General features: G+C 37.4%; 1 protein-coding gene across 2 annotated transcripts; it reads left to right on the top strand.

The window, feature by feature from the left end:
- The first annotated feature begins 5,271 nt into the window (after positions 1 to 5,271).
- Positions 5,272 to 15,189, top strand: LOC112766214 (uncharacterized). 2 transcript variants are annotated; one of them, XM_025812108.2, is made up of 9 exons: positions 5,272 to 5,656; positions 7,838 to 7,920; positions 11,846 to 12,579; positions 12,963 to 13,210; positions 13,294 to 13,500; positions 13,597 to 13,689; positions 13,781 to 13,888; positions 14,452 to 14,841; positions 14,962 to 15,189. In XM_025812108.2, the coding sequence occupies exons 2-8, from the start codon at positions 7,913 to 7,915 to the stop codon at positions 14,839 to 14,841; spliced, it is 1,788 nt and encodes a 595-aa protein (XP_025667893.1). In that variant the 5' UTR covers positions 5,272 to 5,656; positions 7,838 to 7,912; the 3' UTR covers positions 14,962 to 15,189. The 2 variants fall into 2 exon arrangements, with proteins under 2 accessions (XP_025667893.1, XP_025667892.1); XM_025812107.2 differs by having other exon boundaries at positions 14,941 to 15,189.
- The last annotated feature ends 7,578 nt before the right edge of the window (positions 15,190 to 22,767 follow it).

The raw sequence follows: 22,767 nt of genomic DNA, 5'->3' as shown, positions 1-22,767 counted from the left end.
CTTGGACTTTTGCCACCCGGTTCGGGTCCCAACTAAACCGTTTCTCATTCCTTTTCAACAGCTCAAAACCAGAAGTCAATTCAAAGCAAGCTAAATCCAACAGTCGCCTCAATGGCATACCTCAAGGAAACCATTTCAAAAATCAACTCAATATCAACCGATTTAACTCATTTATAAAGCTTTAAAGAATCGGTTCAGTAATAAATCATTTATCAAAACCAGAGCAATTAAAGCAACCCAGGCTGGATTTCAAGAGCATTCTATCTTTCACATCATCAAAATAATTGACTCAATTCAAACCAATCCTCAACGGATTAAACTCATTTCAAATATTTAAAGAATCAACTTCAAACATTACATTTCACAAGCCACACAACAATTCAGCTAAACCAACATCCATAATCATTCGAATCAATCAAATAATACATAAGGCAGATACAATCACTAATTACACCATATCTCACATCAGTATCCATATGTAATAATTCCAATAATAAACTGTAGTTTTCGGAAAGCGCCCCTACCTCAAAATGCAAATTCCATAACTCGAAGGCATCACAACGTCCTTTCCGCCTCGACCCGAAATCAACAATCAAAATCCCGACTATCAAAACCTCAGCTCCAAACCGTTTCCTCAGCAACCACAACGACTCTAATCGCAATATATAATAACCGAGATTAACTCTCATAACAACAAATGCTACAACTCCTCAACGTATAATAGAGCAGTAAATAGAGGGCTTTCAGATTGAAACGCTTACCGAACCAAAGGAACGGCTGAACCGAAACAACGGCGGTCTCCGAACCGGTTCGGCGGCAGCCCGGCAGTCAGCCCCAAGCAGCAACGACGATCTGAACCACACGCAGCAACGATGAAGTTCCAGGAAACTCAACTGAAGGGAAACTCAACTTAAAAGCCTTACCGGCAGTGGAGCTCGGTGGCGGCAGCGGTGTTCCCGGCGGTTGAGGCTCGGCCAGGAGCTCCGGCAGCGGTGGATCTGAACCCCGAGGCAGAGGCGGACAGCAACTCCGGTGGTCTTCTCTGGCGATAACACCAGCCACTCCGAGGACGGCGGCGGTGATACCCCAAAAGCACCGGCGCGGCTCACGCTGCTCCATAGCACAACAGCGCCTGGCCCTTCCCCCACCGCGAGCTCCCTGCCCCTCGCTCTCCTTCGTGGCAGCTCTGGCGACGGTGGCAGTAACACCATTCTCTGTTCGGGAACCCTAAGGACGACGGCCCGCGACCACACCCTTCCTCGCGTAGCTCTCTGCCTCAACGTTTCTCTCTCCCTCTCCTCTTTGCGAATAGTGGCGGCGCGAAGACACGGCTCCTCCTGCGCGGTGATCTAGCGACGCGACGGCGATGGTGAAGCTTGACGCGTCAGCGCAGTTTTCCTCCCTCCCCTTGTCGTTTTCTCCTGGCGTGATGCAGACGGCGCAGTGGTAACGGGCTGAACGGTGGCAGCGGCGCATGGCTCACCCTCTCTTCTGAGCACAGCTCCGCCCCCTCTCCCTTGGATCCATTTTTTCTTCGTTCCTTTTTCCCATTACTGCTGCGACTAATTTGAGGAAAGGGAAGGGTTCATGTCTCGGCTGTTAGGTCTGAGAAGAGAGCAAATTGGAGTGGGGTTTTCGGCGGCTGAAGGTTAGGGAAAAAAGGGGGGTAAAAGTGTTGTGTGGAAAATTAGGGTTAGGGGCATTTTACTAATTTCATATAAAAATAGGGATATTATAGTAATTAGAAATAAATTCTAATCCATTAATAATAATGTATAAAAATACTATTTGCTCATCAATTTCATAAATTATTTTCAATAAAATGTCCCAACCAAATAATTAGAAATAATATACTCAATTTCTTCATTTTCCAAAATAGCAGTATTAATATTTAAAATATTACTTATTTAATCCAAATCATATAGAAATCCTTATTATTTCGCAACTACCAACTTTATAATTTGAATATAGAAAATAATCTAATAGTTGTAAAATTGGATAATAAATCATAACTTGTCTCAAATTCAATAAATCACAACTTGCCTTAATTATCTTTAATAAAATGATTTCCGAAATTAAGGCTATAAATAACTATATGATTTGAGACTTGATCATAATAAGACTTTTCAAAGATTCTGGGTCTTACATGATAGATATTTACTACGCTCTGATCATTGATAAAATAGGTTACTGTAAGTACAGTTAAAGAAGCATGAAATGATTGTATAAGATGCTGATTCAGCAAAGCATTTAGAAGCTAAAAGGCAGTTAGAGATTAAAAGAGTGTAGAAACTTATTGTTAGAGGCTTGCTGCACTTGTTGCAACTAACTTTTCAGCTCATCAAGTCCAGTGCATAAATACCCTGTACATAAAGATCTCTAAGTTGTTATTGAATGTAAAACTATAATCACTCACCAAGTTCTTCGTTCTCTCTCGTCTTCTACCTCCCTTTCTCTATTCTTCATCAACAGTTTCTGATACCTTACATGGTATCAGAGCTACTTGATCTATGAAACCTGAATCTAATCCCATCAGAAGCCATGAAATTGCCACTTCAAGAACTCCAACGAGTTTTCTAAGGCAAAACACTTTCACTGTGTTCTCTTCGATTAAGCTCAATGAACACAACTTCAAAGCAATAAGGAATAGAAAGCCCTAGCATGCAACAAAATGAACAAGCTGCAAAATCATTTATATCCACAAAAAATTCCTTCAAAATTCAGCTCATAAACTGAATTTAACATAACAGAAACTCAATCATAAATTGACTGGGAAGCGCAGGATCAATGCCTGGTGGCGTGGCTCATGTCGTCCATGGAAGCAACACTTGTCAATCGTGTGGTTGAATATGAATTTGCTTACCATATTTGGAATGCTCTTGAAGAATATTTAGCTGCAGGCGTGAAATAAAAAATCAAGCAACTGAAGGCACAGCTGAAGACGTTCAAGAAGCTAGGCTCCTCAGTGTCAGAATACATGGCAAAAATCAATCAAGTTGCTAACTCTCTAAACGCGCTTGGAGCACCACTGTCAACTGAGGACTACATTGAGGCAGCACTTGGAGGATTAGGTGAAGAGTATAGTACCTTCATTACAATGACTAATGCAAGAATAGATCAATTGTCTGAGAGCGAGGTCAAATCTCAGTTGCAACACACAAGAAGAATTAATTGAAAGGTTCAGGAAAATAGAGCTTGGATCTGTTCAAGCAAATCTGACACAAAAGAATGATGCACCTAACAACAACAATAGTTCCTACAACTTCAGAGGATGTGATAAACCCATATTTTATAATATATTTTGTGCCCAATTTAAGTTATTCATTCAATCCTTCACCCACTTATTCATGTTAATTGCATGGTTTTATTTTCCTTCCTTATTATGTGATATATGTGAAAAACATGTTTCCTATGCTTTAAGAATAATTATTTTAATTACCCTTTATTACCATTCGATGCCGTGATTTATGTGTTGAGTAGTTTCAGATCTTCTAAGGCAGGAATGACTTAAAGGATGGAAAGGAAACATATAAAAATGGAAGGAAAGCACAAAATGGAGTTTTTGAAGAAACTGGCAGCGACGCGAACGCGTGGGCGATGCGACCGCATGCCTGGCGCGAAAAGATAGCGACGCGAACGCGTGACTGACGCGATCGCGCGCCACGAGCAAAACGCAGATGACGCGGACGCATGACCAAAGCGAACGTGTGATAAGGAAAACTCCAGATGACGCGACCGCGTGACCCACGCGGACGCGTGACAGAGGCCACGCACCAGAAATTACAAAAAACGCTCCCAGCGATTTCTGAAGCCCTTTTCGGCCCAAATCCAAGTCCAGAAGGCACAGATCAGAGGTTATGAAGTGGGGGAATGCATCCATTCAGAGGAGACTCTCCAATTATTCACTTTTCATGATTTAGATGTAATTTTTAGAGAGAGGTTCTCTCCTCTCTCTCTTAGGATTAGGATTTAGGATTTTTCTCGCTTTGATGATTGCCCCTTTCTATCAGGTCAACATTCCTTTTAATTAAATGTTTCTCAATTTAATTTATGAATTTTTCTATGTTACAGATTATTCTTTTAATTAATGTTATTTGAGGTATTTCAGTTTATGATTGCTCTCTTTTATTTATGTTACTGTTACTTCCAATCTGAAGATATTTTTATTCGAGTAGATTTACTTTTCCCCTTTTGGTCTTGGTTAAGAAATCAGTAACTCAGGAGTTATCAAACTCAACGTGATCGATAATTGTTATCTTTGCTAATTGAATTGAACTTCAATAATTCCAGTCCTTTCTTAGGAATTGACTAGAACCTGAAGATCAGACTAATCAATCCACTTGACCTTCCCTTGATTTAGTAAAGGCTAACTAAGTGGCATTAAGACTCAATTCTCATCACCATTGATAAGGATAATTAGGACAGGACTTCTAATTTCTCATACCTTACCAAAAGTTTATTTTACAGCCATTTACTTATTTTAATTGCAATTTAAATTACTTGTTCCTTACTTTCAAAACTCCAATTTACAATCTTCATAACCAATAATAAGAACATACTTCCCTGCAGTTCCTTGAGAAGACGACCCGAGGTTTAAATACTTCGGTTATCAATTTATTTAGGGTTTGTTACTTGTGACAACCAAAACGTTTGTAAGAAAGGACTTTTGTTGGTTTAGAAACTATACTTGCAACGAGCATCTATTTGCGAATTTCTAGATCACGCAAAAGTTCTCTCTTCAAAATGGCGCCGTTGCCGGAGAACTGCAAACGTGTGCCTTATTATTGGTTATTGTAAATATTTTATTTTGGCTGTTTATTTATTTTATTTTTTTTTTTAATTTTTATTAGCTACTATGAATTTTCACCCCTCTCGCTTTGAGTTTGCACTACAACATTTTTGGCCTAAGGTAACCCTTATTCGAAACAACATTTAACAAAAGTTGCCTTAGATAGGCAAAGACAACATTTTTGACGTGTTACTTTTGAATAAGGCTAAGATAACTAAATTTTTGGCCACCCACAAAAATTGTTGTCTTTGATATCTAAAACAACACTAAAAAAATGTTACAATATAAAATATTTAAGACAACATTTTTAAATAAAAATACAATATTTTATAAAAGTTATAAAAAAATTAAATAAATAACATTTATAAAAAGTTGCCTAAAATTATTCATAGCTAAAAATTTTAGAGGGAAAATTTTCATCCTATTCCCCCCAATATTTACTTTCCAATCAAATAACTTTGAGAAAAAAAAGAAAGACCTTTAGTTTTCCTTAAATCATTTCTAGTGAGTGCTTCAGTAAGTTCATCACTATGCCCAGCACCCACCATAAGCCCTAACTTTCCTAATCAACATAAAAGGGGACACAAACGGCAGCAGGAGGTCCCGGCGTTCAACTTCTGGTCTCGTTCGCGGTGCTGTCGGCGACGGGGCGGTGTTCCCTTTCAAAGGCGTCGGCGCGGTGCTCTCCTTCGCGGTCATCATCTCCACGGACGCTGCTCCACGGCTTCTCCTCCCCTGTCTCGGCCCCAAGTACGCGGTCACCTTCGAGAAACCCTTCTCGTTCTTCCTCTTCTTCCCCTGTCTCACCTCCTCCTCTTCGCAACTTCATTCTCTCCGATCAACGCTTCTGCCGTCGTAGCTCACCAAGTAATTAGTTTTCTTCTTGTGATCTCTGTTTTACCTATTTGATTTTCTCTTCCATTTAATTCAATCCTTCAATTGATTTCAACTAGTGTCTCTGTAGTGGTGCCCATTGGAAAAAAAACTTATATGAATTAGATCTTTGTACTCACAAATTAAGAGAAGCTGTATTTGATGATAGATATGATGCAGAAGAATGGTTATTTTAATTAATAGATAGAAAATTGCAGAAGCATGGTTCCGATGGATTCAAAGGGTTTTGTATGCAAAATATTATTATTGGTGTTATCTGATGATCACTACTAATTTCATTTGATTATTGCTATCTTTATATGTTGTTAATTCTTGTTTCTTTTTAATTACATGTCACAAAAAATATCAGTTATTAATTATTAGAGTGAAATTCGGGTTCTAATTTAATTCTTTGTTGTGGACTATTGATAATAATTATTCTTAGAAATTATTATTTTTTAATTTGTAGCTATGCAGGGTTTGTTTCTTTTGATGTTTATATAGAGACTATATTAATTGGAAGCAATTAAGATGCATGCTAGTTAAGTTCTAATTATTCTTGATATGAAAACTCAGATGAATGACAGTGCATAATGGTAACTGATAACATCAGACATGTATTTAGTTGGTTTTAGGTTTGAATTGGTTTTGTTTTGCGTAGTACGTGAGAAATGGATCAGTAACTGTTGATGAATGGTGAGTAACAGACATCAACTTTATAGAATAATGATTTAAGTTGAATTGTTTGTCCTTTAATGCAAATGGTTGTACTATAGTTGTGTAGGTTTACTATTATTATTATTATAGCAATAAATATGAACACACATGAAACTTTCCAAAGATTTGTGATCACTTGATAATAGTGACAGAGTACATGCACCAGCAAATAGGACAAACATGCCTTCCTATGCAAAAACCAAACAAAACCCATAAGTGCATTACAAGTCTAATCTAATGTCTTGGTGTTGTGTGTGTATGTGTTTTGTATAGATAATATACTTTTTATAATGTTATCCAATTCCAAATCCACTAATTTGATTTACATATATCTTCATGACTTTATGCATTTATTCATGTAATTGCTTTTTCTATCGCTCTTTACCAATTGCTCCACTAATTCTGATTCATGTAATTGCTTTTTCTATGACCTACTATTATTTTGGTTGATGGATACTTCTCTTTTCTATGTTCTAACTATAATAAAGCTTTTAATTTGTTTACATTGTTAAGGAACTACACAGTTAACAACATAATTTTAATTTTACATTTTACCTAAAAGTAATATAATCTGTCACATTGAAAGTAAATTCTAATTATAGCGGAATTTTATTTATTTAATTATTATACTACTTGGAATCTTGTGATATATACCTTCACCTGAGTTACCATTATACTCCCTGCAGAATTTATCATTTGTTTTGGTTTTAATCATGACATGAATTGGTATTTCGCATTTGTATTTGTGTTTGTATGTGAAGTAATGGAGGCAGCAATTAACTGTAGTTTTAGTGTATTTTAGAACTATTTATAGTGTCTAATTTGAAGCACTTTCTCTGCTTCTCTGTGTCTCATGTCTTAAAAGTAGTTTTAAAAGTAGATTTTTTGTTAAAAAATCTGGTTTGGTAATTGGATTTTTAAAAACTAGTTTTAAAACTAAATTTTTGGTTGAAAAAATTGGTTTTAAAACTGAATTTTCAAAAACTGGTTTTAAATTTGGATTTTTTGTTAAAAAATCAAGTTTTAAAACTGATTTTTCAAAAAAAAAAAAAAAACAAAACTTAAATACTCATATAGTTTTTTTTGTTGAAACACATGGGTACTTCTATTAGTCAATAGAATGACTTATGTCACTCTTTTTTCGGTGGTCAAAGCCCTATAAGTACTTACTTTTGCTTAGAAATTTATGTCTTCACAAAAACATGGTCAGGGATTTAATATCTTTAGAATATACACACCTAAAAAGGCATTAGAATTCAGGTGTATAACTTTTAAAGTTAAAGTGATTAATTTATTTTTAATGTAAAGTAAAAAATTATTAATTTTTGTAATTAGCTGAGTTAACAAGTTCATATAGAATCGATTATTATTTTTCAATTGATTGTTCTATTTGCCACTTTGATTGAGTTAAATTGTTTATAAAGAATAATGTAAATTTGATACTTTACTCTTTTATAGAGAAAGATTGCTTCGGAGGAGTTTAAGGAACATTGGTGGACATTCTAGAACTTGAAGATTGCAATTTGTTGAGCCATGACTCTGTAAGTTTTTCTATCTTGCTTATACTTGTAGGTTTTCATATGTATATTATGACCTTTGTGCAGTTTTTTTTTTCATGTTCAATGTCTTTTAATATTTAGTCTACCTTTAGATAAGCAATATAATTTTTTCTTAATTTTAATAATAATATTGTTTTGTGCCTTTTTGATGGATTTATGTACTTTATATGCATGAATATTATTATTTGCATGCTTGGTTAAATAGTAGTAACAATATATTAATAATTAGGTTTCCACAAGACTTAGAAAAGGATTGGATGAGTTTATCGAGAGATAAATTTGAGTTTAGTAACGGTTGTCAATGACTTCTTAGACTTTGCTTACTCTATTGGAAGCCCGCAAGGAGAGGAAATTTTATGCCCTTGTGCAAAGTGTTGTAATTTCTTGTGGCACAAAAAATAAACAATTTATATACATTTGATTGCTTTCGGATTTGTTAATGGTTATACGAGATGGATTCATCATGGGAAAAGCGTAGTTGGCATGGATGTTGATAGCGATAGCGATAGTGATATTGATAGTGAGATTGAGACTAACTCGTATGACGACATGGACGCCTTATTGAACGATAGATTTAGGGATGTGGCACAAGCGGAAAGGATAAAAGAAGGTATGAATGAAGAAGCAAAGAAATTCTATAACTTGGTTGAAGAGGCTAGCAAAGAACTATACCCCGGTTGCAAGAGATTTTTTACGTTGTCTTTCACCATCCGATTATACTTGTTAAAGTGTCAACATGGGTGGAGTAATGCCTCTTTTACTTCTCTCTTAGAGTTGCTAAAAGAGGTTGTTCCTAACTTAAATATTCCTACTTCTTTCAATAAAGCCAAAACTATGGTGAGAGACTTAGGTCTTGACTATAAGAAGATTGACGCATGCCCGAACGATTGCATGTTGTATTGGAAAGAGCATGAGAATGACACATCTTGTCATGAATGTGGCGCTTCTCGTTGGATTGTGCATCCTGTAGTTGAAGCTGATGTTTTGCCTTCAAAAAAATCTCACAATGTTGCTGTGAAGACGTTGCAACACTTTCCCCTAATTCCCAGGCTTCAAAGACTATTCATGTGCTCAGAAACAGCTAAAAGCATGAGGTGGCATGACGAAGAATCCAGAAAAGATGAGAAGTTAAGGCATCCCGCTGACGGCCAGTCATGGAAGGACTTTGACAATTGTCATACAAATTTTACTCTCGATCCTCGTAATGTGAGACTTGGCTTGTCAAGTGACGGATTCAATCCATATCGAACCATGAGCATATCTCATAGCACGTGGCCTGTTGTTTTAATGGCTTATAATTTGCCGCCATGGATGTCAATGAAACAAGAATACTTTATGTTGTCGTTGTTAATCCTTGGACCAAAGTTACCAAGAAATGATATAGACATTTACTTACAACCTTTGATTGAGGAGTTAAAGGAGTTGTGGGAGGTCGGGGTGGAAACATATGATGCGTCAAAAAATGAAACCTTCCCAATGTATGCAGCTCTCCTGTGGACAATAAGTGATTTTTCGGCATACGCAATGCTATCTGGTTGGAGTACAAAAGGGAAGCTAGCTTGCCCTTGTTGTAACCATGGGACTTGTTCTAACTATCTTACATATAGTCGCAAGATGTGCTACATGGGTCATCGTGCCTTTTTGCCTGAGGATCATCCATGGAGAGCTAACAAGAGATCTTTCAATGGAAAAGTAGAACATAGGCAAGCTCAACCATTATTGTCGGGTACTAAAGCTTTAAGTCAGTTGGAGTATGTGGATAATTCATTTGGGAAACTAAAACCAAAGAAAGATGGTCCATGGAAGAAGAGGTCAATATTCTTTGATTTACCTTATTGGCAGTATAACACATCACGACACAATCTAGATGTGATGCACATAGAAAAGAACATAGTTGATAGTATTCTTGGAACTCTCTTGGATATTTCTGGCAAGACAAAAGATCACACAAATGCTCGATATGACTTGCAAGAAATGGGCATTCGAAAGAACCTTCACCCCAAGAAAATAAATGGTAACAAAAAGGTGAAGCTGGCAAAGGCATGCTACTCAATGACCAATGCTGAAAAGTTAATTTTTTTGTGACGTCTTGAAGACAGCAAAGTTGCCAGATGGCTCTGCTTCAAATATTTCTTGGTGTGTGAACCTTTTAGAGAGAAGAATATCTGGTTATAAGACTCATGATGCTCATTTCATGCTTCACTATTTGTTACAAATTCCTATCAAAGGAATACTTCCAGATCAAGTTGCAGTTCCTTTGATTCGACTTGGCTCATTTTTTCGTCAATTGTGTCAAAAGTCTATCACATTACAAGAGATAGATCAATTAGAAGAGGATATTATCACAATATTATGCCAATTAGAGAGGATCTTTCCTCCTTCTTTCTTCGACATAATGATTCATTTGCCTATTCATTTGGCTAATGAAGTGAGATTGGGAGGCCCAGTTCAATTTCGGTGGATGTATCCTCCAGAAAGATACATGTGTACTTTGAAGTCCTATGTTCGAAACAGAAGTCGTCCTGAAGGATCTATTGCAGAGGCATATTTGGTTGAAGAATGTTTGACATTTTACTCGCGTTACTTACATTCTGGTGTTCAAACAAAATTGAATAGACAACCCAGAAATAATGATGAACCTAATAATTCTATGATGGAAACTACAGATGCATTTTCGAATCTATTTCCAAAAAGAGGCGTTCCTTTGGGTGCAAAGAAAGGTGAACCTTTTCTCCTTGACGACAATTCTCGAGAGCAAGTTCATAGCTACATATTATTGAATTGTCACAAAATAGACGACTATGTTAGGTAAATCATACTAATTCTACTATATTTTGGTATTTTAATTAGAAATTTTGATAGTTCTGTTTTATACTTACAAATATTATACTTTTGGGTTTTAGTGAACATGAGACTTATCAACAAGGAACAAGATAGATGAGAGCTAAAGTCCATAGCAAAAACTTTCCTACATGGTTTAAAACACGTGCCTTGCGGCATGATGTTCCAAATTGGATAAAAGAGCTCTCTAGAGGACCAACCCAATGTGCAAAAAGATATTCTGGTTACTTTATCAACGGATATAGATTTTACACTAGGCAACGTGAGGTAAGACGGAAGACACAAAATAGTGGTGTTACTTTAGTTGCATTGACGACAAGCTTTGCAAGCACAAAGGATGCAAATCCAATTCATGAAAATGTTTCTTATTATGGTAGAGTGAATGACATCATTGAGTTGGACTACTATGGAAATTTTAAGGTTACATTGTTCAAATGTGATTGGTATGAGGCTAGGGAGGATGCTTATAGCTCGACATATGTGCATTTTAACAAAAAGTGCTATCAGGAAGAGCCTTTTGTATTGGCATGTCAAGTGCACCAATGCTTCTATGTGCAAGATGCAGTTGATAAAAATAAACATTATGTAATGAAGACTGTTCCAAGGGACCTATTTAGCATAAGTGATCAAGTTGACATTGATGCTGAAGATACTTATGAAAATGAGCCATTTGATAATTCGACGGTTCCTTCTATACCTAATGATAATGGTGAAGTAGACTCGGTAAGGAATGATTTGAATGAAGTTCTCGTCGATGTTGCAAAAGAAGTCTATTTTTCCCAAGAGTATAACACAGGATCGGATGAAGAATATGATTCTGAAGACTTTTGAGTGACTTGTTTCCCTCTTTTATGGTATATAAGTCAGATTTATCGCTTTATGTTAGCAGTTTTGAACTTGATTTCTTGAACATTTTGTGATATAGAATTTGGCAATTGTTTGTTATGGTTCACTACTTGATTTACTCCTCATTTTGTTTTGCATATTTGTGGTTCTCTTGTAACCTCTTTCCCTTATTAGATGTGTATGGAATTGTATTTTATGGTTGTTTTATATTTTTATACAGCAACTTAATGGAAAACGGAGCAACTTCAAAGAGAAAAAGGCTGGTAAAAAAGTATCAAGCTCATGCAAAAGTTAAAGAATTTGAAATGAAGGAAGTATCTTCTGCTGCAAAACTAGTTCAAAATTTTATAACCAAAGGTGATAAAGGAAGTAATCAAGCCAAAATAGCACAACAGCCTAAGAGGAAGATTTTAGAAATTGGAGACAAGCAAAATAGGGAGAATTCAATGGAAGGGAGAAATAAAACACTTGTAGAAGTTGTTATGAACCGGTCTTTGAGGTCTTTCCATAACCAAGTGAGGAGTAATATTCAACTAGAAGAACAACCAATTCCTAAAAAGATGAAGAGCAAGGGAAAGTGTCCAGCAATGGCTCTTGATGCCTTTTTGCATACAGAAGGAGTAGAAGTGGAAAGACAAGAGGAAGATGACTTTGAGTCATGTGGTGAGGATGCTAGAGCTGCTGAAAAAGAACCAGCTAACTTGACAAACTCAAAAAATAACTTAAAGCGTCCAGCAATGACTCTTGATTCTTTTTTGGGTGACCAAGGAATTCATGTGGAAAGAGAAGAGGAACATATTGAAGTTCCAACTACTGAGGATGCTAGATCTAGGCCATCCCCGAATAATGGAGAAAATGCTCAATTCCCCTATGAGGAAGATTATGTTGGTGAACATGAAAGTGACAATTTTGATGTGGAAGGAGATCAAGTTATGGAAGAGGCTCATGTAAAAGGTGATGTAATTTTGTTTGTTGCTATTTGATTTACATTTTCTTTTTATCATTATCTATCATACAATTCCATATATGATTCACGGGAATAGTAACGTGCATGTACTTGTTCAATTCTATTTCCATATGAGTGTGGGGCTGCCCTCTCCGATTTCTATACTTGTTCAATTTCTATACTTGTTCAATTTTTATACTTGTTCAATTCTATTTCCATATGAGTGTGGGGCTGCCCTTTCCGATTTCTATACTTGTTCAATTTTTATATACTTGTTCAATTTCTATACTTGTTCAATTTTTATACTTGTTCAATTTCTATTTCCCTCTCCATATATGATTCACGACTGTCTTTGGTTTTAATTTGTACTATTTCTGAATTTTTGATTTAGATACTTCAACGGTTAAAAGGACTCGTGGAAAAACAAGATGCTTAAAGATTTATGCAAGAACTTGGGAAGAAAGGGAAGAAGTGACTTTTGATCAGGGAGCAGCCGTGGGGCCAACTCCTCAAAGAGTGAAGGATTTAACTAATTTTATTGGAACAATGGGAAGGAATAGTGATTTCATTACCTTGATGTACACTAATTGGAAAGCTGTGCCTAAGCATATCAAAAAGCGCATTTGGAAGTATATTAATGTAAGCTCCATTTATCTTTATTTTATGCCATATGTTAATACTCTTTTTATTCATATGATATGATGAAATTGGTGTGTTTGTAGTCAAAGTTCATTCTTCCAAAATCTTCAAAGCTATGGGTGATGACTGGTGTTCAAGGAGCATGGAAGCGTTACAAAACAAGAATCAAGAAGAAGCATTTTGAACCATATTCTGGAAATATTGAGAATATGTTGGTGAATCGTCCTTTGGAAATTCCAGAAATACAATTTTGGAAACTAATTGTATATTGGAGTATTCCAACTGTCAAAGTGAGCTAGAGAATTTCAATTATTATTATTTGATATGTTCAAGTATACTTTTTTCAATTTTTATATTTTTTTCATCATTGTTTATTTTAAACATAGGCCATGTGTGCTATAAATTCTGAAAATCGCAAGAAGCAACAATGGAGGCATAAAATGGGACCAATCAATTTTGCAAGAGTGCGTGTTGATTTGGTAAGGTCAAGTTTGAGTTAAAATTCTCTACTCGTTACTTCCCCCTAATTTTAGTATGTTATAACTTTGTAATTGCTATCTTGGTCTGTAGCGTGAGAAAAAAGAGAACAAAGAGGAACCAAATCAAGCTGAAATGTTTGTTGCAACTCGGAATGGACTAAAAGGAAAAACACTTGATGTAGAAACACAGGCTGTTATTGTAAGTTACTCTATAATTTTCTTATTTTAGATGCTATTTTATGGCTGTCATGGATGCTATTTTCTTTGCTGTTTTATGGCTATCATGATTGTTGTTATAGTATCTACTTTGTGGCTGTTTTATGGCTGTTTCATGGCTGTTTTGTGGTTGATTTAGTTGCTGTTTTATGGCTGATTTAGTTGCTATTTTATGGCTATTTTATGGCTGTCATGGATTGTTATTTTAATTGCTATTTTATGGTTGTTTTATGGCTATCGTGGTTGTTGTTTTAGTATCTCCTTTATGGCTGTTTTATGGGTGTCATGGTTGCTGTTTTATGGCTATTTTATGGTTTATTACTAACTGATTTAATTGCTGTTCTATGCCTATTTTATGCCTGTGTTATGGCTATCATGGACTGCTAATTTATGGCTGTTTTATGGCTATCATAGTTACTATTTTATGGCTGTTTCATGGCTGCTTTATGACTGATTTAGTTGCTGTTCTATGCCTATTTTATGCATGTTTTATGGCTATCATGGACTGCTATTTTATGGCTGTTTTATGGTTGTTTGTGTTTATAGGATAAACTTGATGATCTCCAAGAAGGTGGAGAAACTCCTACTAATGCATTTCAAAAAGTTTTTGGTAAAGAGAATCCAGGAAGAGTTCGATGTTTTGGAAGAACTGTTACAAAAGCTTCTCTTAAGAAAAATAAAGAAATAGATGAAATAAAAAAACAAAGTGAAGAGAAGGTAACAGCTTTAAAAACTGAATTAGATGACCATAAGCAACGACTGCAAGGATTGGAAGATATTGTGAAACTTATGCTGCAACAAACTTCTCCTGGTATGAATGTTGATGAAGCACTTTCTCTCTTGCGATCTAAGCAATCGTCTGCAAATAGTGCACAAGATCCAAATTTAGTTCCTCGGCATTCTCCTCTATCGACTCATATTCCAAATCATGATTAGGTATATGTTTGCTAAATTGTTGTAACACTTGAGTATACATGTTATTGTATAGCTAATGTTTTTACTATAATTTTTTTTTTCATTTAAATTTGACTGCAGCTTTCTTATTGTTGGATGAAGTTTTCTGAAGACATAAAGGCAATTCTTGGCGCAATGGTGAAGCACCAAGTCTTTTTGGTTTCAAGTCAAAAACTTAGTTTCTTTTTGCTTTAAGTTCATCATCAGAAAAACATGTATTTTGCTTACTTATGTTTATTATTTATTTGACTTAGTAATTCGGCAAGTATGTTAATTAGCACTTGGTAGACCTTTCTATATATATGCAATATATATTATTAGCTTATTCAATTGTGGGTGTTATATATCCTTCAAATGTCATATAAATATAACAAAGGTAAAAAATATATTGTTTTAGATATTAAAAAAGAGAACATAAGAGAAACTCAATAAGGTGTTACTTTAGGTATTAAAAAAAGACAACTGCAAATACACTTACATAAGTGTTGCATTAGGTCTATAAAAAAGGAAATTTAAAAAAACCTGGACAAGTGTTGCTTTAGGTATATGAAAAAGGCAACCTAAAAAAATCTGGCCAAGGGTTGCTTTAGGTATATGAAAAAACAACTAGAAAAAACTTGCACAAGTGTTGCTTTAGGTATAAGAAAAGGCAACTTAAAAAACTCAGGACAAGTGTTGCTTTATGTATTAGAAAATACAACTCGTAAAAAGTGTTGCCATAACGTCTCATCTCAAGCGTTGTGTTTGGGTGCTCTAAGGCAACCTTTTTGCGGAGTTGCTTTATTTGCAGAAAAGGCAACATTTATTGAAGGTTGCCTTAAAAAGGGTTCCCTTTAATACACAAAAACATTGCCTTAGACCAAAGGTAACGGCCGTATAGCCAACCCCCCCCCCCCAAAAAGCGTTGCTTTTTGTCGAAAAGTGTTGCCTTTTATCAAAGGCAACACTTTTCCTTATTATAGGCAACATTTTTAAAGGGTTGCCTCAGCCCGAATTTGTTGTAGTGTAGGTTCTAATATTGTTGAAAGGAGTAAAAGCTATAACAGGAATATGCATCAAGGTCAGAGAAATCAAAGATGGATGGAGCCAAGAGGATTCGATCAACCCTTTAGGCAACAACACCCTCCAAGATATCATGGACAAAGGCCATTCTACAATGCATACGAAGCTGATAGATATGGTGGACAACCTTGTAACTACCAACAAGCCCCACCCTGTGCTTATAGACCACCCTCTCAACGTAGCTTTGAACCACCACACTCACAAGTTCCTTTTCACCATTCACCACCATATGATCCTTATTTACCCCAATCCCAATCCGATTACTCTCAAACACCACCACTTCCCTATGTACCATGTCCAAATCTATCACCTCCAGAATCACAGGCTCGCCTCAAGAAAATAGTAGATCAACTTCAAACAACCCTTCATCAACTGGAGCAAGCAATAAGTCAATTATCTTCTAGACGTTCGGGCATTCAAGAACCTCCCACACCCCCATGTGGACAATCTAATGAAGAGCGTAGCATGAAGGAGATACTAGAAACTTCAGTGGACAAAACAGAGCGTGACTTCATACTGGAACAAGTAGAGGAAGCTGTCATTATAAATGAAGAAGAGTTGGTTGAAGACTTAGGAGACGCTGAACTTCCATGGGAATCCAGAGTTGTGGAGAATTCTGTCAAGGACGTTACAATTGATGCTAAGGAGGATAGTGCACAACCCCCAAGGCAAGTCTTTTATGAAGAACTAGACGGAATAATCCAAGAAGCAAGTTTCCTTCATGATGATAATCACAAGTCAAGTTCTCCTAGTAATGAACTTGCATCCGTCAGTGAATTCTCTGAGATTGAAGAACCTTATCCAAGTGAATACGAAGAAGATGCGGAGGTAGATTTCTCTCAACCTCTAGCTTATGACTTGAGTGATGAGGAAGACATAGAAGACTCTGATCAGGACGATGTTGCATTTGAAGAATTCTGCAAGGAAGTGGAGAAATTCATAGAAGAGCACAAGGGAGTAGAACTTACAGAACCACTGGACACACCTACCCCAAGGCCATTACCACCTAATACAAGCTTCAAGTGGGTACAATCCTTAACCTTTATCTTTACTTTTCCACTTGAATATGGTTTACTTGAAACAGATGGCCAGCTTAGAGCTCTCTGCGGCTTTAAGAGTAAGAGGAAAATGGCTCACACTCAGAGCTGGTGCACAAGGTTCAATAAGGTTCCATGCTTCAACTCGAAGTGCACGGATTGGTCTCATGTTCAATCGAATGGATCTCGGAAAATATTTGGTCATCATGGTGAGAATCTAATTTCTAAACTGCCCGGATGAAAAAATATAGGTCAAGACAAAGGTGGATTTAAAAGCAAAGTTTGGGATCTTGAAATCTATTCTGACATTCGTCACCCTGGGAGCCTGAGAATCTATTTGAAGCTGCTTAGAAGCTTTACATGCCTAGTTTGGGACCCCGGAAGCTGTTGGCATTCCAAGCATTGGTGGAGATTTCTGGATGAATTTAAGCATAAGCCACTATAACAGGAAGCTCACCATATGTCCAACTTAAGGACTTTAAATAAAAGTGCTAGGTGGGAGACAACCCACCATGGTATGGTCGTTTCTTTTTCAGTTTTATTTCATGTTATTTATTTTTATTCTTTTTTCAATTGAACTTGAATATTATTCATTAGCATTGCATACTGCATAATTGCATAATTGCATATAAAAAAAAGGCGTGTGACGCGACCGCATTGCTCATGCGATCGCGTCAGTTGCGAAAAACCACCTCCCACGCATCCGCGTCATTCACGCGGCCGCGTGATCTGGAGATCGGCGTAAAGATCCAACGCCCAGAAAGTTGGGCAAGAATCGTGCAGCTGTTGTGCGTTTCGCACAAAACGACCAACGCGGTCGCGTCCCTGACGCGATCGCGTCACTTGCACAACACCCATGCCACGCGATAGCGTGAGCGATGCGTTCGCGTCACGCGGATATCATGACACCCCAGTGGAGACAGAGAGTTGCGCTGAAATGACGCTGGAATTGTGCGTTTAGCACAATTTCCAGCGACGCGATCGCGTGCCTCACGCGATCGCGTTATTAATCCTTTTACCCATTCCATGCGATCGTGCCACCCAAGCGATCGCGTCAACCCCCATTCCACCCCAGCCACGCGATCGCGTGGATTCAAATTCATTAACCCCCCACTGACGCGAAAACCTACCCTGTCGCCCCCTCCTCCCCCCCCCCCAAATCCCTTTCTTCTTCCTCTTCTCTGCAACCCCCCTGCCCCTCGCCACCCCAACCACCTCCACCGGTCGCACCACCGTCGACCACCCAGCCACGACCGCGACACCACCACCCCCTTCTTCCTTCCCTCTCTTTATTCTCTTTCCCTTCTCTTCTTCCCTCCACCACCGCTGCCACCGCCGCGCCCAGCCACAGCCACCAAGCCACCATCACCGCCGCTCCACCCACCACCAACACCCTCACCCCTTCCCTTCCTTCCCCCTTAACACCTACCCTCCCATTACCCCAAACAGCAACCCCTGCCACCGGCCAGCCATTCACCGTCGCGCCAACCGCCATCACCGCCGCGTCAGCCACCACCGCAACCACCCCCCCCAGCCATCTCTCAGTCCCTTAGCTTAGTTCATATGCCTACCAGGTTCCGCCGAACCCCACTCTTATTTCAATTCGTAGTCAATTGCAATTTTTTTTTTCGTTTCTGTTTACATTTAGACTAGTTAGAAATGCATGTTGTAGTGGATTCTAGGTGGTTAGGTAGCCTAGGATGTGGTTAGTGGATTTACCTCGTGCACCGCCTATTTCAGCAGCTAGACCAGATGAAGCGCCGCAACCGGCGCCGATATGAGAGATCTGAGCGTCGCAGCAAGCAACGCTATGAGCACCTAAAGCTGATGATACGATCTGGCGGCAACATCCCCTCCGAGCCTGACACACCATCAGAGCCATCTGAGGAGGAGGCGGATGATCATGAGGCAGAGACCCATCCACGGAGAGAGGCTGAGCAGGCAGGCCCAGAGCAGGCTGCGCCACAGCAGGAGGCCCCGCATTAGATTCAGGCTGCAGACCCAGAGGTTCCTATTGAGTCAGCACCTCCTCTGCAGCAGGCAGACCCTCAGGCCACCACCACAGTGACTCCAGCCACACATCATTCCAGTGATGACACTCCTTCACACCCTGCTTGAGTGAGCATCGAGGACGATGCTTTATATTAAGTATGGGGAGGTCGCCATCTCTGGCGTATTTTTCTTGGTGAACCACTACAGACTCTTTTTATTTTATTACTTTTCTGTATTTTGATTTTTATTTTTATTCCTCAGTACTTATACATTGCTCTTTTCATGTATTTTTACTCTATTTTCTGCATTTTGCACTTTAGTTCATATTTTAGCCAGTTAGTTTAGTTGCAATTCTAACTTATTAGCTATAGAATATGTGGATTAATTAGTATAGTTTACCCTTTTAGCATATGATGAGTTTGGTTTAAATTGAAAATAAAAAGGAAGTAAACTAGAGACTTTAACATAATAAAAACAATCCACACCTTGTATATAGCATTACATGTTAGTTAGTTAACAACATTTCATCAAGGAGAAACACTAAAACTTTAAAGCCACCCTAAGGTTTACATTGAGAATAATGGGAACTCTTAATTTTTCACTTGCATGACATATATAACTGAGATATGATTTTTGAGCTAGAGAACACACAGCCTGTGAGTTTTGAGCTTAATTGTATGGTTACATTCAAACCATAATATTTTATTCCTGTGTGTTTCGCCCTTCTTTTTTTATTCTGATGTTCTTTACTTTGTTTTAATCTATATATCCAATTATAGAATATGGATACATACCAAGAAAGTGATTGAAGCCATTGTTTGATTCTAGCTCACTTATCCCAAAATTAGCCTACCTTTTACATCACCCTTGTTAGCCCCCTTGAGCTTTTAATCCCCTCTTGTTCTATAAACCACAATACTAGCCTTAAGCAGAAAAACAAAATAAAAAAATTCCAAGTTGAATCATTGGTTAGCTTAAGAATGAAATTGTGTATTGTTTAAGTGTGGGGAACCTTATGGGAACATGGATTATAGAAACAAAGGTAGAAAGTTAAAAAGAATAAAGACATTTCAAAATAAAAGTTTTGGAAGCATGCTCATGTGAAATCAAAACAATTAAATTACCATGTGCATAAAAAAAATGTATTTAAATAAAGGGGATACAAAAAATTCTCCAATTGCAAAATAAAAGGAATCAATGCACATGGGACAAAAGTTAAAGTTAATATATGAGCTTGCAATACAAAGTGAGAAAATTTGGGTAAATAGGTAAAGAAACCTTTGAATTACAAAATATGTATGTTAGGTGAGATCTTAGACTAATCAAAGATTCACTTATTAGCTCACTTAACCTTATACATATACCCTTATCTTTACCTTGACCCCATTACAACCTTAAATAAAGACCTCATGATTTTTGTATGTCTGTATTCTGTAATTGTTGATTGGTTAGATGAAGAACAAAGTTATAGAAAGTAAGGATAAAAAGAAGAATAGAGTGATCAACCCAATAAACACTGAGTGACTAGAGAGTAAACACAAAATCCAGTGAGGGTTCAATAGCTCATCAACATATATCTCTGCTTAAATTGTTAATTGTCTTGCAAGTTTGTACAACGTTTTTCTTTCCCATCTCAATCGTAAAAGTGCTTTAACATTATCTAAGGTTTGGCTATGCATATATGATTCCTTGAGAATGTGAATTAATTCAACTACATATAAGTTTTATATACAAGTGAATGACAATTAGAATTGCATGATTCATTTAGGTAGTTGCATTTAGAGTAGATTGCATTGCATGAGATTCCACCACTTTAACTTTAACCTTACTCTTTATCTTGGATTTAGCATGAGGACATGCTATTGTTTAACTGTGGGGAGGTTGATAAACCCATATTTTATGATATATTTTGTGCCCAATTTAAGTGATTCATTCAATCCTTCACCCACTTATTCATGTTAATTGCATGGTTTATTTTCCCTTCCTTATTATGTGATATATGTGAAAAACATGTTTCCTATGCTTTAAGAATAATTATTTTAATTACCCTTTATTACCATTCGATGCCGTGATTTGTGTGTTGAGTAGTTTCAGATCTTCTAAGGCAGGAATGACTTAAAGGATGGAAAGGAAACATACAAAAATGGAAGAAAAGCACAAAATGGAGTTTTTGAAGAAACTGGCAGCGACGCGAACGCGTGGGCTACGCAGCCGCATGCCTGGCGCGAAAAGATAGCAACGCGAACGCGTGACTGACGCGATCACGCGCCACGAGCAAAACGCAGATGATACAGACGCATGACCGAAGCGAACGCGTGATAAGGAAAAATCCAGATGACGCGACCGCGTGACCCACGCGGACGCGTGACAGAGGCCACGCACCAGAAATTACAAAAAACGCTCCCAGCGATTTCTGAAGCCCTTTTTGGCCCAAATCCAAGTCCAGAAGGCACAGATCAGAGGTTATGAAGTGGCGGAATGCATCCATTCAGAGGAAACTCTCCAATTATTCACTTTTCATGATTTAGATGTAGTTTTTATAGAGAGGTTCTCTCCTCTCTCTCTTAGAATTAGGATTTAGGATTTTTCTCGCTTTCATGATTGCCCCTTTCTATCAGGTTCAACATTCCTTTTAATTAATTATTTTCTCAATTTAATTTATGAATTTTTCTATGTTACAGATTATTCTTTTAATTAATGTTATTTGAGGTATTTCAGTTTATGATTGCTCTCTTTTATTTATGTTACTGTTACTTCCAATCTAAAGATATTTTTATTCGAGTAGATTTACTTTTCCCCTTTTGGTCTTGGTTAAGAAATCAGTAACTCAGGAGTTATCAAACTCAACGTGATCGATAATTGTTATCTTTGCTAATTGAATTGAACTTCAATAATTCTAGTCCTTTCTTAGGAATTGACTAGAACCTGAAGATCAGACTAATCAATCCACTTGAACTTCCCTTGCTTTAGTAAAGGCTAACTAAGTGGGATTAAGACTCAATTCTCATCACCATTGATATACCAAAATTTTATTTTACATCCATTTACTTATTTTAATTGCAATTTAAATTACTTGCTCCTTACTTTCAAAACCCCAATTTACAATCTTCATAACCAATAATAAGAACATACTTCCCTGCAGTTCCTTGAGAAGACGACCCGAGGTTTAAATACTTCGGTTATCAATTTATTTAGGGGTTTGTTACTTGTGACAACCAAAACGTTTGTAAGAAAGGACTTTTGTTGGTTTAGAAACTATACTTGCAACGAGGATCTATTTGCGAATTTCTAGATCACGCAAAAGTTCTCTCTTCAGGATGCTTTAGAGGTGGACGTACCAGAGGATTCAGAGGCGGAGGCGGCAGATCCTCGTAGTGGCAAGGAAACTAGCCCCAATGCCAAGTGTGTGGAACGATAGGACACATTGCTCTACAATGCTACCACCGCTTGACCAGAGCTTTACCAATCCACAACTTCAACCTCTAAATACGGCACCTCATCCCTCCATGGCATTCCACAATGGCAACTAGATGCAACACCACACACCACAATCTGGTCCTCACCAGCCTGTTGCTCAAAGTCCTTAGGCCTACCTTGCCTCGCCTTTTGCAATACCTGATGCCGGCTGGTACCCGGACTACGGTGCATCACATCACATTACCTTCGATCAGAGCAACCTCAACACAGGATCAGATTATGATGGATCGCAATAGGTGTATGGAGGTAATGGTCAAGGTATGAAAATTACACATATTAGAAATTCTATAATGCATGCATCTCTATCAAATAGATCTTTTAAACTATAGAACCTGCTTCA

Source organism: Arachis hypogaea, chromosome 17, assembly GCF_003086295.3.
Source record: "Arachis hypogaea cultivar Tifrunner chromosome 17, arahy.Tifrunner.gnm2.J5K5, whole genome shotgun sequence".
NCBI classification, from domain to species: Eukaryota; Viridiplantae; Streptophyta; class Magnoliopsida; order Fabales; family Fabaceae; genus Arachis; species Arachis hypogaea.
Note: the sequence above shows the minus strand (reverse complement) of the source record. Positions and strands in the feature narration are given on the sequence as shown.

Bases quoted from the DNA above. Each gene is read 5' to 3' on its own strand.
- LOC112766214 (XM_025812108.2), top strand. The intron at 12,580-12,962 runs GTGATGTAATTT...TTTTTGATTTAG, and splicing joins GGAAGAGGCTCATGTAAAAG to ATACTTCAACGGTTAAAAGG. The intron at 13,889-14,451 runs GTAAGTTACTCT...TTGTGTTTATAG, and splicing joins TAGAAACACAGGCTGTTATT to GATAAACTTGATGATCTCCA.